We start from the raw sequence: 14,054 nt of genomic DNA on the forward strand, positions 1-14,054 counted from the left end.
CCTGTATCTGTAAAGAGAAGCACAAATTTATCATCCTTGTGAAAAAATTAAGAGGCCGTGTTATTTTTGAAACTAAAACTATCGGTAACAGTTCCAATAACAACATTTTTTTTCACACAGAATGAGTCAAAAAGACAAACAGAAGATTACAAATTTATCAAGGAAGAAAAGGAGACCTGCTGTTGGAATTATGGACTACATTTAAGAGAAGCTGCAATGCATCTGACCTATTTTTATGCTCTTCCATAAACATTCCATTGGACTACATTAGAAAAAGGACAGGAAGCTAGATGAACTCCTCTTCTTAAGTAGTCATATTATTTTACGCTTTTATGAATACTGAGTCAGCCATTAGCCAAAACGGAATTAGTAAGAGGACACAAAAAGCTTCACCATTCATGCTCTTAACACAAAATGAAGAAATCTTGACTTCCCAGAAGCACCAAGTTGTCATTATCAGAGCTTTTCAATCAATGTAAACCAGCTCATATTTCACAGCGTTTGGCAATGGAGTCTGAATATCCAAAATTAGATGTTTGTTTCTGCCCTTGTGGACTGAAAAGCCCAACATAAGCTGAGGGTATCATCTGTAGCTCTATTTTTGGAAGCATAATAGCAACCCTCAGTTTAAAATGACTGTCTTGTTATAAAACAGGAAAATAAAAACTGATAATAAGCAACACAACTCTTTTTGAAGAAACTGCCCAAGCTATTCACTTTTTTTCTGATGCTTTTCCATCAGTTTTTGTGACAGACTAACAACTACACAACCAGTAACTTTAAATTCATTTCAAAAAACAGGATCTACAATTATAATTTATTAAGCATGGCAAAAATCCTTACCTGGGCTATTTGCAATATTAAATTGCAATGAATGATGTATGTTTTTCCTTAGATCTCTTCACCACTGAACTGTATCCATTTATTACCTAAATAAAGACGGTTCTAACTCTGCAGAGACTTGATAATGAAAGTAAACATACCGTACAAAGCCAGAGGCAATAATGGAAATACTGAGACAGTGTGTGTTACTGGTATTTACATATTACATTTATATTGCCAACTCTGAAACACTGTTATAACACACACGCTAACAATCCACCACTAACACTGAGAAAGTTGTTCAAACTCTAAGAACCCACGTACTTCACACCTTGACGATCATCCCAAATCTGGGAGCATCATTAAGTCATACATCTTCAAGAGTATTTAGCTGGTTTAGCTAGATCAAAGCTGTTGGAGCTATACCTACTATCTCTAATCCACTTACCGGGAAAACATACCCTAATGTAAAAATCAACACAAGCAACTGTCTTTAATAGTTTTTTCCTGTTGGAACATCAGGTTAAGTTCAGCATTTACGACAGCTATCAGAGAAGAGCTAAAAATTTTAAAAGGCTAAAAATTTAATAGTTACTTCATTTCAGCATGAGCATTTGAAAGGGCACTTTGTCAAATGCTTTTGGAAAATCCAACCAGACTAATCTTCCATGTCTGGATGCTTCTTGGCTTCAAAGTACTCCAAGAGATTAATGAGCCCTTCACTTTATGAAAGCTGTATTGACTTTCCCCCAACATGACATGTTTCTCCATATTTCCTCTAATTTTCTTCTTCAAAACAGTTTCTACCCATTTTCACAGTACAGATGTCAGCCTGTCTGATCTGTAATTTCATGATCTTCCCTGGAAACCTCTTAAAGTACTGGCACCACACTAACAACTTCAATAGTCAGTTTCAAGTGAGAGGATACACACAATTAGCAGTTTGGATATATTAACTCTTGAGATCTTTCAGAAGCCTTGAATGAGTATCACCTCTTCCTTGTATTTTTTTTCTCATTCATTTTGCCTTTCCTGTGTAATATCTTCTATCAGCTTTTAAATTCAAGATGAATTCTCCAGTGAGTCCTTCACAAAGAAATGTTTCATGTGAAACCTTAATCGCCACAGGTAAACGGACGCAAAAATTAATTTAGTGGTGTGGCTTTATTTCTTTTCCTGGGCTTTCTTTTATACTTTGATCAACTAGTGGTCATGCACTCTCTTTGACAGGCTTCCAGGTTTTGGTATTTTCAGAAAATAAGTTACTGTTAATTTTAAGTCTGTGCAGGTTGTTCCTGGAATTCTTCACTGTTGGCTTTCTTTTATTTTTTATTTAACCATGGCAAGGTTAAATATCTATCCTATCCTTCTCATTTGCATGTGACTTCAGCTTTCTGGAAAACGCCTTCTTTCTTTGAACAGCACCTCCTCCTTTTTGTCCATCTCAAGTGTTTTTTGGTAAGTGGCACATATTTACTTCATGCCCCCTGTGTGGTATCTTTAGAATGTCTATGATGTCTGCTCTTTCGACTACTTCTCTTACTTTTTTGTTTTAACAAGGTTTCTTATTTTTACATAGTTACGCTCTAAAGTATAAAAACAAGGAATAATAGCTTTTCCATCTTCAAAGCCTAACTTCTTTGCTTTATATGCCAGATGATGCTAAGAGTTAAACTGTACCAGGAACACCCATGGAGCTGGACACCAGAAGACATGGGCTCAAGAACAACATTCTGAACCACCAAGGAAACAGAACTCAGTCGATACCATTCATGTATTCCTCAGAAAAGGTACCAGATGGAAAAATCTGGATTTTCTTCAGGTGCACAAAGCAGAGAGTGGTCAGATGCTACCACATGATTTAAAAATACATGAGATCCAAAGACTGAGTTCAATTGCAGAAGATGGGTGATCATCTTGAACTCAGGCTTCTCTGCCACAATCAGAAACAGAGTATTTAGATCAAAAGAAAGTTATGCAAGAGTTAACGTAACCTATTCACTCACTCTGTTTTAGGAGATTAACTGGTAATTACCAGCACTGGATCTAGTATTTTTTGGTTACCCCAAAAGTTTGCAGCCTCAGAGGGTGATTTGTGGAACAAAGGCTTCTTAACTGAGCAACTGGAACATTATTAAACTGAGATGAAGTAGAGAAGTATTCATCTACTTGTTCTCTCAGGATACAATTCTAAAACTACAGCGGAATGGCAATTTAATTGTAACCAAGGACCTGCATCAACAACAAAATAACTAACACAGACTTTATGAGCTAAGCATAACTCAAAACAGATCTGCTAATCATTTTTTTAGGCCCTGTGAAAGAGCCTTTGCTTCCTTCAGAATTATGAGCTTCAATCCAACATGCCCAATACAGAAGTGCTCCACTCAATTCATCTATATTGGTATCAAGGTGAGTTTTAAAAGTAAAGAATATTTAGGGGGTTGAGCAGTAGCCAAAGTATGAAAGGACTATTAACGTTTGACCAAAACCTTAACAATCAGTCCTTTTTAAATAGTCTTTTGATAAGCCCTACTAGTAGCAGTGCAGCCTATAACACTTCAAGGTATAGTGTCAAACCACCTACTTCCCAACGGGATGGACATGTTCAAGTTCAAAATAAGGGCTATTATATTTAATTCATGTCATCAGCCAAATCTGTAATTCTATAACATGAAGTTAACTTCCATGTGATTGCATATGCAATCTGTGGTAGAGTCAGTAGTTGAAATGAGCCAACTATAAGGTAACCAGATTTAAACTTACTATAGAGCTACTAATCACTAGTCATATGGTGTTTTCCAGTTTACAAGCTTTGCCATATTTTAATACCTCTCATTTTCATCATCTCACAATTCCCACCACCAATAAACGCAGCCCTGCTCCTGAGCCTATCCCTAGGATGTATATACAAAACTGTTCATTTTGTTTGATTTCATTCAAATTAGACATAGACTTCCTACACTGTAGTCTGCAGACATTTTGAATTACAACATAACCTCAACATTAAACAAAAAAAAAGAAAACAAAACACCAAACACCACCAGAAATTGTGGAAAAATTAATCTAGCAGCATTACCTAATTAGGATTTAATAACATTTAATCCTAATTATTGTAGCAGCATTACTTTCTCTTCTTTCACACAGGTATAGTTCTCTGCCTTTTCTGCAGTTCTCTTAGAAGTAAACACCTGCTCGCAAAGTTCAGAAAACCTCATCTTTATCAGATGGGACACTTTATCCTCCTCTAAGGGCACACAGAGCCAGTCAAGTTCTCAACAATACCTGGCTTCATCTGTATGATCCTCTAGCATCTATTTGCAGTGCTATTATACTCATCACTGAATAATGCTGCAGACTTGGGACAAGATCATTATTATTTTTTTCTCTTGCCACAGTGTAACTTTTTTCAGGTTTACGTATTAAAGGTTATAAGACATTTTAAAAAAACAAACATGCAATGGTGTGGAAGAGGCACTTGCCTTAACTCCAAGCTTCAGTCTGCAGCACTGATCAGTGATGGGTGTGATGACACCAACAGAATGCATGCTGAAGTATCACATAAAGGAAGCTGAAGTTCATGAACAAGAGGGAAAAATAAAATATTGTTAAACAGTGAAAAGATGTTAGGGTAAAAAAAATACTCAGGAGCATGGAGAAGCTAGAGAAAAATACACAATTTAAACTTTTGTTTTTCCCAAAAATTCCTAGTTCTTTTGGGTTTTCATTATTCTGAAAAGATACAAAAGCTCCTATAATGTGAATAAAAGCAAAATATCCCTTTATTTCCTGGCTAAAATTCTGGTTCCAATAATGCTGGTGATAAATTACTCATTACGTTCAAAAATACAGTACTTTAGTCTGTGTACAGTACTAGCCTCTATCACTTACAGCTCCTCCATTAATGTAGCAATGAATGCTGACAATTTAAGAAAGCATGATGTGCTATTTGTTTACATATAAAAAACCCAAGTATCTAGTGATATACTAATTAACTTACCATTTGCCTCATTGTTTATTTAAAAAATATAAGTACCTGCCCACATAGAAAATATTCTCACCGTCCCATGTGTCCCTGCAGTATTTGCACTCTCCCATAATTATTTCAGTGTGGACTGACTGTGCCACTGGAAAAGGTCTTACATCCTTTCTCCCTTTACAAAGCAACAATGAGTCCTTTAAGTACTCCCAATGTAAACAAATTCTGAATAATTAAAAACCTTGGCTGAATATTGCTTTCTATGTTTATTATCATTTTATAAAAAGAAGGGTATTTCTGACAAATAAGAATCCCTTCATTAGCCAAAAATATTGTCATCTTGAAACAACAGTACTTTGAGAATATCATTATGTGTACCAAACTGAGAATGCACACAAGGTAAATGACAGCCTGCGCATTTATGCTAACCAAGTTTTGTTTAATAACATCCAACTCAATCTCTGTTATCAACATCATCTCATGCGTACAGTACTTGACACACTGGAAGAACACAGTTACAGAATTTTGACCTATCTTGAGGTCTAAGCCAGCAGAAAATAAGACTAGTAGGTCATCATTACCTCGACAGCATATTTATCCTGTCTTAATTATGAATAATTCTCATTATTAAGCTGAATTTTACATCCACCTGTTAGTTAATCATGTCAGAAAAATCCCTAAGCCAAAATCAACCATTGAGATAAAAAGCATCATTTTGAGGGCTCACTATATGAATTTACACCAAAACCACAAAGAACACCATGACAGTATCAGACTCTATAAAACATCTGCTACTATAGGAAATATCAATATATTAGCTAAATAGCTTTACATCTCTCCTCCTGCCCTTGAGGAAAGGATGCTATGGATGCCTCCAGCTGTTTCACAATGTACCTTCAGAAACAAGCATCTCCCATGGCTGACTTCATTTTCCAGTATACCCTACAGATTTTAATTGCTTGATCATTTGTCAAACTGGACAGAGCATCGGCAGACAAAAGATTCACAAATTGAAACACATCCCATTATTTTAATCTGTAAGTTTAATTTGACAAAAACAACCTTTATTTTTACTTCTCTTCAATGTCATTTAGAGCTAGAAGCACTGTCATAGCCTCTGTCTTTGAAATTGAGTCGTTATCCTTTTGGGAACAGGAGATGGGAAATGGTTTGAACGTGCCACTAAATAAATATTCTATTATTCTTACTTATGAAAATGAAGTATAGATTTCTGAAGTACACAGATATTCAAATCATACGTAGACTACAGGATGCAGGGGGGGGAAAACTACGTGAAAGACAAAGAGCAAACGAAGCCTGGACTGTAAAGATTTTTGGAGTCATGAGTCACCTCTATCTAAGTGGCATTCAAACAAAAAATTTAACGTAGACTTAAAGAAAGATACTAAGTATCTGGAATAGCTTAATACCTAACAAGCAGCATCACCACATCAGAACAAACTGCAGGTAGAGGCATCTCCACCAACAAGACAGAACTTAATTACAAACGTATTACAGATGTAATCCCAACAATCAAACTTGTCTGCATCCTAATTATAGTGATATACTATAAGCTACCACTAAGAGGATATACTACTATCTTCTTGTAGCTGTGCTACCATTTCAATCAAATTCTGTTGTAGTTACATCATCACTGAACTACATAAACTCCTACCTAAACTGCTAATTACCAATGAGTGCTTTTTGGACCTTGGTATAGCTTATTCTAAAGCTACTTTTTCTTTAGAAAGCAGTTCAAAAGATGTATATGAAACTGGCTATGGGTTTCTTTTCCTTCGTTTTCTCTCTTTAAATAGCAAGGACTGTTTTTTAAAACAGTGACTTGATCTTGTCAGATGAGTTTTCTCATTTTAGTGCACAAAATTAATGCAGGATTATCCTAGAAACGTTTACTTATTGTCAGACTATATATTAAATCAAAGAAATCATTAAACAAATAAATAAAGGCTCAATTACTCTGTCCCAGATTACTTCAGTAGAAAGAAGACATTTCAAGTCACACTCATTTGGATCTTTTTTCCATGCTTTAAATTAATGCAAGGCAGAGGTAAACCCATATTTCTCAGTGTATTAGCCCTTCCCTCCTTCTTGCAAAATGTTTAATTTCCAGCCTCTAAAGACAGAATTTACATATTTACTGAAGTCTAAGGACCGATGTTAACATTACAGCCGCTTACAGACATAAAAAAGCCTAATCAAATGAGATCTGTAAGAAAGACATAGCAAAGGAAAATGAAAAAGCATGTGTAGAATTTAACACTGCAAGGTGCTCATAAAACTACAGTTCCTAAAAGCAGTTCCTGATGTTCTTCTATCGTGTGTTGAATCAAAGCCAAAAGAAATCGAAGCCCACAAACTGGAAAATGTGAGGTAGCAAATTAATTTAAGAGGCTTATAGATATGTATAAAGTTTCAAGTTGCTGCAAAACAGAGGTACATCCTTTTCATGTTAAACCCTCTTGATGATAACCACTTTGCCTTCTGAAGTGTACAAACACGTATTTGCATGCAGTATATTAATCTCTGTGTTTTACTCAGTATGAAAACACCACCAGTTGCTGTACATTCACGGGAACGACTTTCAAGCACATGTAATGAAGCATGAAATAGGAAGTCACAGGTTAAAAATGACCTTTCAAAACAGGCACAGTACTGTGCATTATAAAAAGGAAGTCTTTCAAATACCATATAAAATAACCACAAAGGACTACTCACCATGTCATATGCCGTTACAATCTTTTTCAAGACCTCTGGAACAATCCCTTGGAGCTCCATAGTTGGATACTGATCATTGAGATTCAGCACTACCAAGGGTGCATTATCAGGTCCAACCAAGCGCATCGACACTGCCAAAATGCACTGCATAAGATTTGCTACAGGAGAGAGGCCACATAATTCTTTGAATGAAACTACTGCATTCTGCAAAAAGGAAAGAAAGAGTTTCCTTTACAGTTAAGTATGAATTTTAATTCTCGTTCTTTCAGGATAAAATACTTCACTGTCATAAGTTGAGCTACAATGTGGAATTACCGCAGCTTTTCTCTGAAGAACTGGCAGTTTTCCAAAGCAACCAGTATTAAACATGTATTTTACCAAAAACATTTAAAAAATCAAACAGAATTTAATACTTGCCACAGTATAGAAAAAAAATAGTATCTGTTTAGAACAAGTATGTCTGGTCTCTATCACTACTAAACCATGTCAATAGATGAATTCTAAAACTTACTGGTTATATATTTTGAAAAAATATAAAAGACATTTCAAAGTAATTTTTTTATGCCACCAAGAGAAACAAAATATTAAGTGCCGAATGCCCCACAGGCAAAGTGGAGCGGAAGGAGGAATTCAGCCCATTTGTAACTTTAAACATACCTGAACTATAGTCCAGACGTGCTGTGGATCTGCTGGCTCCCATTTGGTGTGATTCACAAATCCAGCACTCCCCTAGAGATGTCATTCCTATCACAGAATCACACTTAAGTGAATCTTTTAAGGTACTTTAATATAAACACCAATTTTGTACCTTTCTCTAAAATGTATTATAGTTGTATTTTATATCCAATATGGTAGAACATAAAACCGTATGTTTAAACTTGGAGAAAATTTCCACTATTAGAAATACAACGTGACTCCAAGTAGCCACTGAAATTCCATGATGGGAATATTCTCAGCACTGTAATGAATTTAGGATTTTTGTACCAAGTGGGAGCTGGTGATCTATGGCAAGTCTGGAGTTTGTGTTCCTGTAGGAAACAAAAACAAAAACATGGTATATTTAAGTTACAGATGTGCTCAGTGCTCCATTCTCTGCCTTACCCAAGCAGGGTATCTGACACAGATTTTCATTTTAAGCAAAATCGCTTTCCATCTTGCTGGCACGGTAAGACTCATTTGTGGACACGTTTCGTAGAGACACATAATGCCAACCTTAATGCAAACAGGAATATTTTGCTGCCCCTTTACAAGACAAAATACTCAAAGTAGACTTCAAAATACTTATATATAGTATATTCATACAAAACTACATCAATACTAAATTACATCTACTACAGTCATTTACAGTGTACTTTAAGTAAACGTTTACTACTATCTAGTAAATGTCCAGGAAACAGATACTACTTTTATTAACTGGACTGCACCTTAATGACAGAATAGTTACATAGCTGAAAAGACAAAGACATTGGGAAATCCATTCAAACAGATTTTGTTTGAGATAAACATCATGGGTAAGCCATTATGAACAACAATTTTACAGAGAGGTTAACAAGGACCCAGGGAACGTATATATTAACTAAGGGCAGGCAGGACAGAACCATGGCTGTAACCCTTCCCTTTGGACTTCCAACCCTACATCCGGAGACCATCCCTTGTACTGTCAAGCAATTTAAACATGCAGCATCATATCCAGCTTAATCACTCATGTTATACTTTTATCAGTGATTAGTATGTAATGTCATGACCTTAGGTTTTGTCACAGTAATGTGGTACCTAACAAGGAAGAAAAAAACCTAGCTATTTTTATACAGATTTTGAGAAACAGTTTAACGCACTGCTGCACACTTTTTTCCCTCTTCTTCCATCTTATATTAAAAAAAACCCAACCAAACAAAATAAAACAAAACAATTTTGCTCTTTATAATCTGGCTTGTGGGGACATTATTTCTGTATCATAAAAATCGTAACAACCTATAACACAAAATTTCAGTAATATAGAAATTAAACAAATCTCACATTCCCTAAGTTGATACTTAGAGTGGTTTATTTATTTTTATTAGCTGTAAAACCTTAGTTACGCAGTTTAAATGTGCACTTTATATAATCTGTCAGTAAAGCTATGCAAAACTAATATTCCCTCATGTACCTAAAATATCTTCTTGATAGCATTTTGAGAGATGATAATGATGAATTTAGCTGATAGCACAACTTTCAAACTGACAGAATAAAATACATAAAATACCTTTCAGTATCTCATGTTCAAAGAAACCACACTGTTGAGCCTGTTTTCAATTATATCAGTTCTGCAAAATACTGCAGCATGCACAGGAAGGAGTTTAAAGTAGCTACAAAAACTGTATGTTTTCACTGTTCCCTCGAATCTTGGGTTCGGCTCTTCCGTGAAAGGTATTTTAAAATCCAGTGTCCTTTATATGACAGAATTCTAGCCTTCAACACGTTAAATACAAGTTCACTTTATATATAGCCCATAATGTGAAACATTTATGAGTCAAAATATCATCCCCATATTTTTTAAACAACCTTTCTGTATAGCAGTTCTATATACCAAGTTGAATGGGAGTGTTTCATAATGCTGTACTAATTTCTTCTTTCACCTGAAGAAAAATCAGTTTTAAAACTGTATTACTATTAAAATCTCTTCGATAGAAGATTATTCGTGAAGAACATTTATCTACACTGATGTGCCTTTAAATTCAGAATCAAGTCTCAGACATTTATTTTAAACAGTTTCCCCTTAACATTACATAAGAGGATTTAATAGGTCACTTCATTTGAAATGACTACGCTTAACTGCTTTGATCACCGCTAGTGTTCCATCAGAAGTTTATAGATATTTAAAAGTTTTATTAAATAGAATGTAACTGTACAACTCACTTTAATCTATGTCTAAAAGGGTTTATTTACCTGGAATCTTTACTGGAATCTCCAAACAATGCATTTTTGAAGGGGGATCTCTTGGCTTCCACAAAAACAAGCACCTCAGCCTGTACTTTTTCCTGAAATTCGATGTGTTTACTATACGTGACCTTTAAGGTAAGGTAATTTACTTTAGTGGATGCCTTCTAACACCTCAGCACTAATTCCATGTATTTCTAACATTGTTGCTAGGAAGAATCACGGAAAGCATATGGTCCTTCTGAAAGTATTGCCTTCTATTTCGGAAGAAGGAAGAAACAAAACCTTAGCAAAGCTATACTAAACATACTTTCACATACAAGAAGTCTTCTAATTAGCAGTAAAGCCTCCTTTTTCTATCAGCTGTATTTTCATCCTGCATTTCTATTTATCCTTTCTAAATTTAAAATATTTATATACTTTCCTCTAGTGTATATCTAACATTCGTTCAAAGGCAGAGGACAAGTCAAGAGACTTGACTTCTAACACTGGAGTCATATTTCCAGTTCACATTCAACAAAATACAGATGCACCCAAGGTTACCTCAGTAGATGGTATCACCTAAAAGGCTGCTCTGACATAATACCATTTTTAAAGCTGTTCAGCATTAGACCAAAATAATGTAACCTACAAAATGCAGCAAGACCCTTAAAAACATATATTCTGTATGCATCACATTACAAAAACACACATAACAACCAATGAATTCACGGTAAAAACAGTACCTGCATGTTTTCTCTCAAATCCGTGGCATCCCGAATAGGTTGGAGAGCGTTCTTGAACACTTCATCTATTGTTTTAATCCATAATGTTCTCATAGACGCATATTCCCTTGATTTCTTGCCCTTCCTCACAGAGAGGCCACGCTTATGAGGTTTCCCACCACCCCTTCGATTAGTAATCGCCACATGCACAAACAAGGAAGCATGTGCTAAAATTTCACCAGTTAAAGACTGCAGAGGAACGTGCCGATAACCAGTCTGTAGACATTCAAAGGGAATAGTGTACTGCCCGATAAACTCATCCCCAATGTAATCGTCATCCAGAACTACGAAACGCACCATTGCTAGTTCTGGTAAATTTATTTGAAATTCAAAGCTTTCATCAAAAATTGGGTTATCCCCATTCTGATGCATAGTTTTCGTCCTTTGCTCTGCACAGTCGGCAGGGATTCCATGTATTTCAACATAGACGTAAGGATCCACAACATCACCTTTGGCACCTGATCCTTTGGGTTTAGGGAAGTTTTGCCCGCTAATGATTTTAATATGAAGCAGCTGAGGTGAAACTCCAGGCACGGTGTCTTTCGTATTCGCACTAAAGAAGGATACTTCTTCTCTCATGATAGCAGGACGAAGGACATAGCCACAGTTTCCATTCTGTCGAAACCAGCCAATGTTAAGATCCATCATTAAGCCAGGCGTTTGAAAGTTCATTGCTACTATCTGACAACCACACTTCCAGAAGTCCTGGGGATTCATATTACTAGAGTCAATCCTCATAGGACTGGGGAATACTCTTGCAAGAAAACGTTTGTTATAATTTACAAAGTCTCCCGGGTTCTCATTGGCATATTTGCTAGCAAGCACTTCGTTAAACGAGCACACTTCCCAGTACTTCTGGAGCTGAAATGAAACTTGAAACTCTTTGAACTGAACCGATTTACATATGCTTACCAACTCGGAGAGTTCTTTGCAGAGCTGAAATCTTTTCCCTGTCATCAAGTTTTGCTGTTCTACACCCTCCTTCCCCACTCTCTGTGACATTTCTGCTCCTTCATCTTCATCTGTAACATCTCCCTCTAGCCCGGAACAATTAGAGGAAAGCTTCTTTGCTTTAACTAGTATTTTCCCTTTAAGTGATTCCGGTGATGGGAGATAAGACTCTTCGATGTTTGGAGACTGTGTATGGAGTTTGTCCCCCAAAATTTTCTTCATGTGTTGTACCATCACTTTCTGCTGCTTAATAGAACAATGATTTTCTAAACACAAAATAAGAGGGTATTCTGAAGCAAAAAAGGCATACTTGTTAATAATGTCAATCACACTACGGAAAACAATCTGTGATGTCATTGTATGCCCTGTGTAAATCACAGGCTCATTATCTGGACCATCCCATACATCCAGTTCAACACTTCGACAACCCATTTTAAGAGCGCGAATGTAACCTGTGATGTCAGAAGGCCCTCGAAACTGATCCTCTATCAAGTATGTATTATGAGATGAGTTTATAAAATAATGGGATAAGGGTTGTTTCATGTCTTGACAAACTTTTTTATGTTCTGGATCAAATATGTGGCAGTCTGGTGAAGTAAGATAATTCGTAAATCCATCTATAGAAAGAAAACCCCTTTCCTGGCCCTCTTTGGCTGGCTCGTATTTCTGAATAATTTCAAGGCTTATTTCTTCCGTGACGTGTGCCATACCCTGCTCTGCTTCTAAAAACATCATGAGGTCCTTGGTATCTAGGAATTCTTTATTGCTTGAAAACTGAACTAACAGGAAATAGATTTCAGGTCTGGTACAAAGTTCATGAAAAACTTCAATAAACTCTTCTTTTGTTACTTCTGTACCAGTTTTTTCCTTGGATCTATGTAACTCCTTGAATTTTAGCTCTATTTTATTAGTTTTTAAACCAGGATTTAAGTCTTTTATAAACTGTACAGCATTACACAGGGGTATATGTCCCAAATTATCTACATCTGATTCACTGAACATTTGTGAAAGCCATGAAGTCCGCATATTATCTTGGGTACTTTCTATCATATCTAGAGTATGTTTCCCATAAGAAATCAGGTATCTTAAGCCAGTAACCCAAATATTTGCAATGTCTGCTGAGTTAGCAACAAGATCTAGTGACTCATAGTTTTCTCCATATATAATTGAAAATGCACAGTCTTCTGATATCTGGTCATATATTCCATTGCTGCGAAAAATATCTGTATTTTTTCCCGTTCTTACTTCTTTGATTGATTTAATATCAATCTTTGCTTTTTCAGAATCCTTTTTTGAAGGTTCCCAGCGTAGAGATTGCATATCCGCATCTAAAAGAAAATATCGGTGATACACCCTAGAGTTGGATCGAATCTTTTTGAGCTCAGAGCCTTCAACCATTGCGTTTATACAGTCACTTGCACTGCTGATCTTTTTCTCAGTTGGCATACTGCTAAACGACACAGTCTTTTTCCGTTCTCGCTTCTGTTTCGTACCATCCTGGTAAACAAGGGGAGGGGGAAAGAAAACATCTATCAGTATGGTTTTGCTCAACATTGAAACAGGTTGCAACTTAAAGCTGAAAGTTCATAAAGCAGTTCAAAAAGGTCTAGCATTTGTGTAATGACCAGTAAGATGGAAATTCTTACTGGAATCATCACAAATGAAAATACTAATAATGGCTTATTGTTCTTGGCTATATAAGTAATCTTCCACGGTCTCTCCCCTCCCCCCCCCAATATTTTGTATGAACACTACATTAAACAAAGCAAGTTTTGAAGGCTAGTGAAGTAATAGTGCTGTGCACATGCATTTTATTTTATCAGTAATAACTTAGATAAGAGATTCTACAGCCAAGGCAGCAGGAAGCAAGCTTTCCTCAGAGTCTT

General features: G+C 36.0%; 1 protein-coding gene across 7 annotated transcripts in view; it reads right to left on the bottom strand.

Annotated features, from left to right (window-relative positions):
- PLCL2 (phospholipase C like 2) overlaps positions 1-14,054 on the bottom strand; it is a 103,910-nt gene that overhangs the window by 34,525 nt on the left and 55,331 nt on the right. For 3 of the 7 annotated variants that reach the window (XM_055708496.1, XM_055708499.1, XM_055708497.1), the window contains exons 3-4: positions 11,179-13,665; positions 7,538-7,741 (exon numbers count right to left, since the gene is read on the bottom strand). In XM_055708496.1, coding sequence (XP_055564471.1) covers positions 7,538-7,741; positions 11,179-13,665 — 2,691 coding nt within the window. Of the gene's footprint in view, positions 1-4,146; positions 4,394-7,537; positions 7,742-8,194; positions 8,566-11,178; positions 13,666-14,054 lie in introns of those variants that run through there. The other 4 variants (XM_055708498.1, XR_008731953.1, XR_008731951.1 and 1 more) reach the window with 4 other exon arrangements.

This window comes from Falco cherrug, chromosome 4 (assembly GCF_023634085.1).
Source record: "Falco cherrug isolate bFalChe1 chromosome 4, bFalChe1.pri, whole genome shotgun sequence".
Lineage (NCBI taxonomy): Eukaryota > Metazoa > Chordata > Aves > Falconiformes > Falconidae > Falco > Falco cherrug.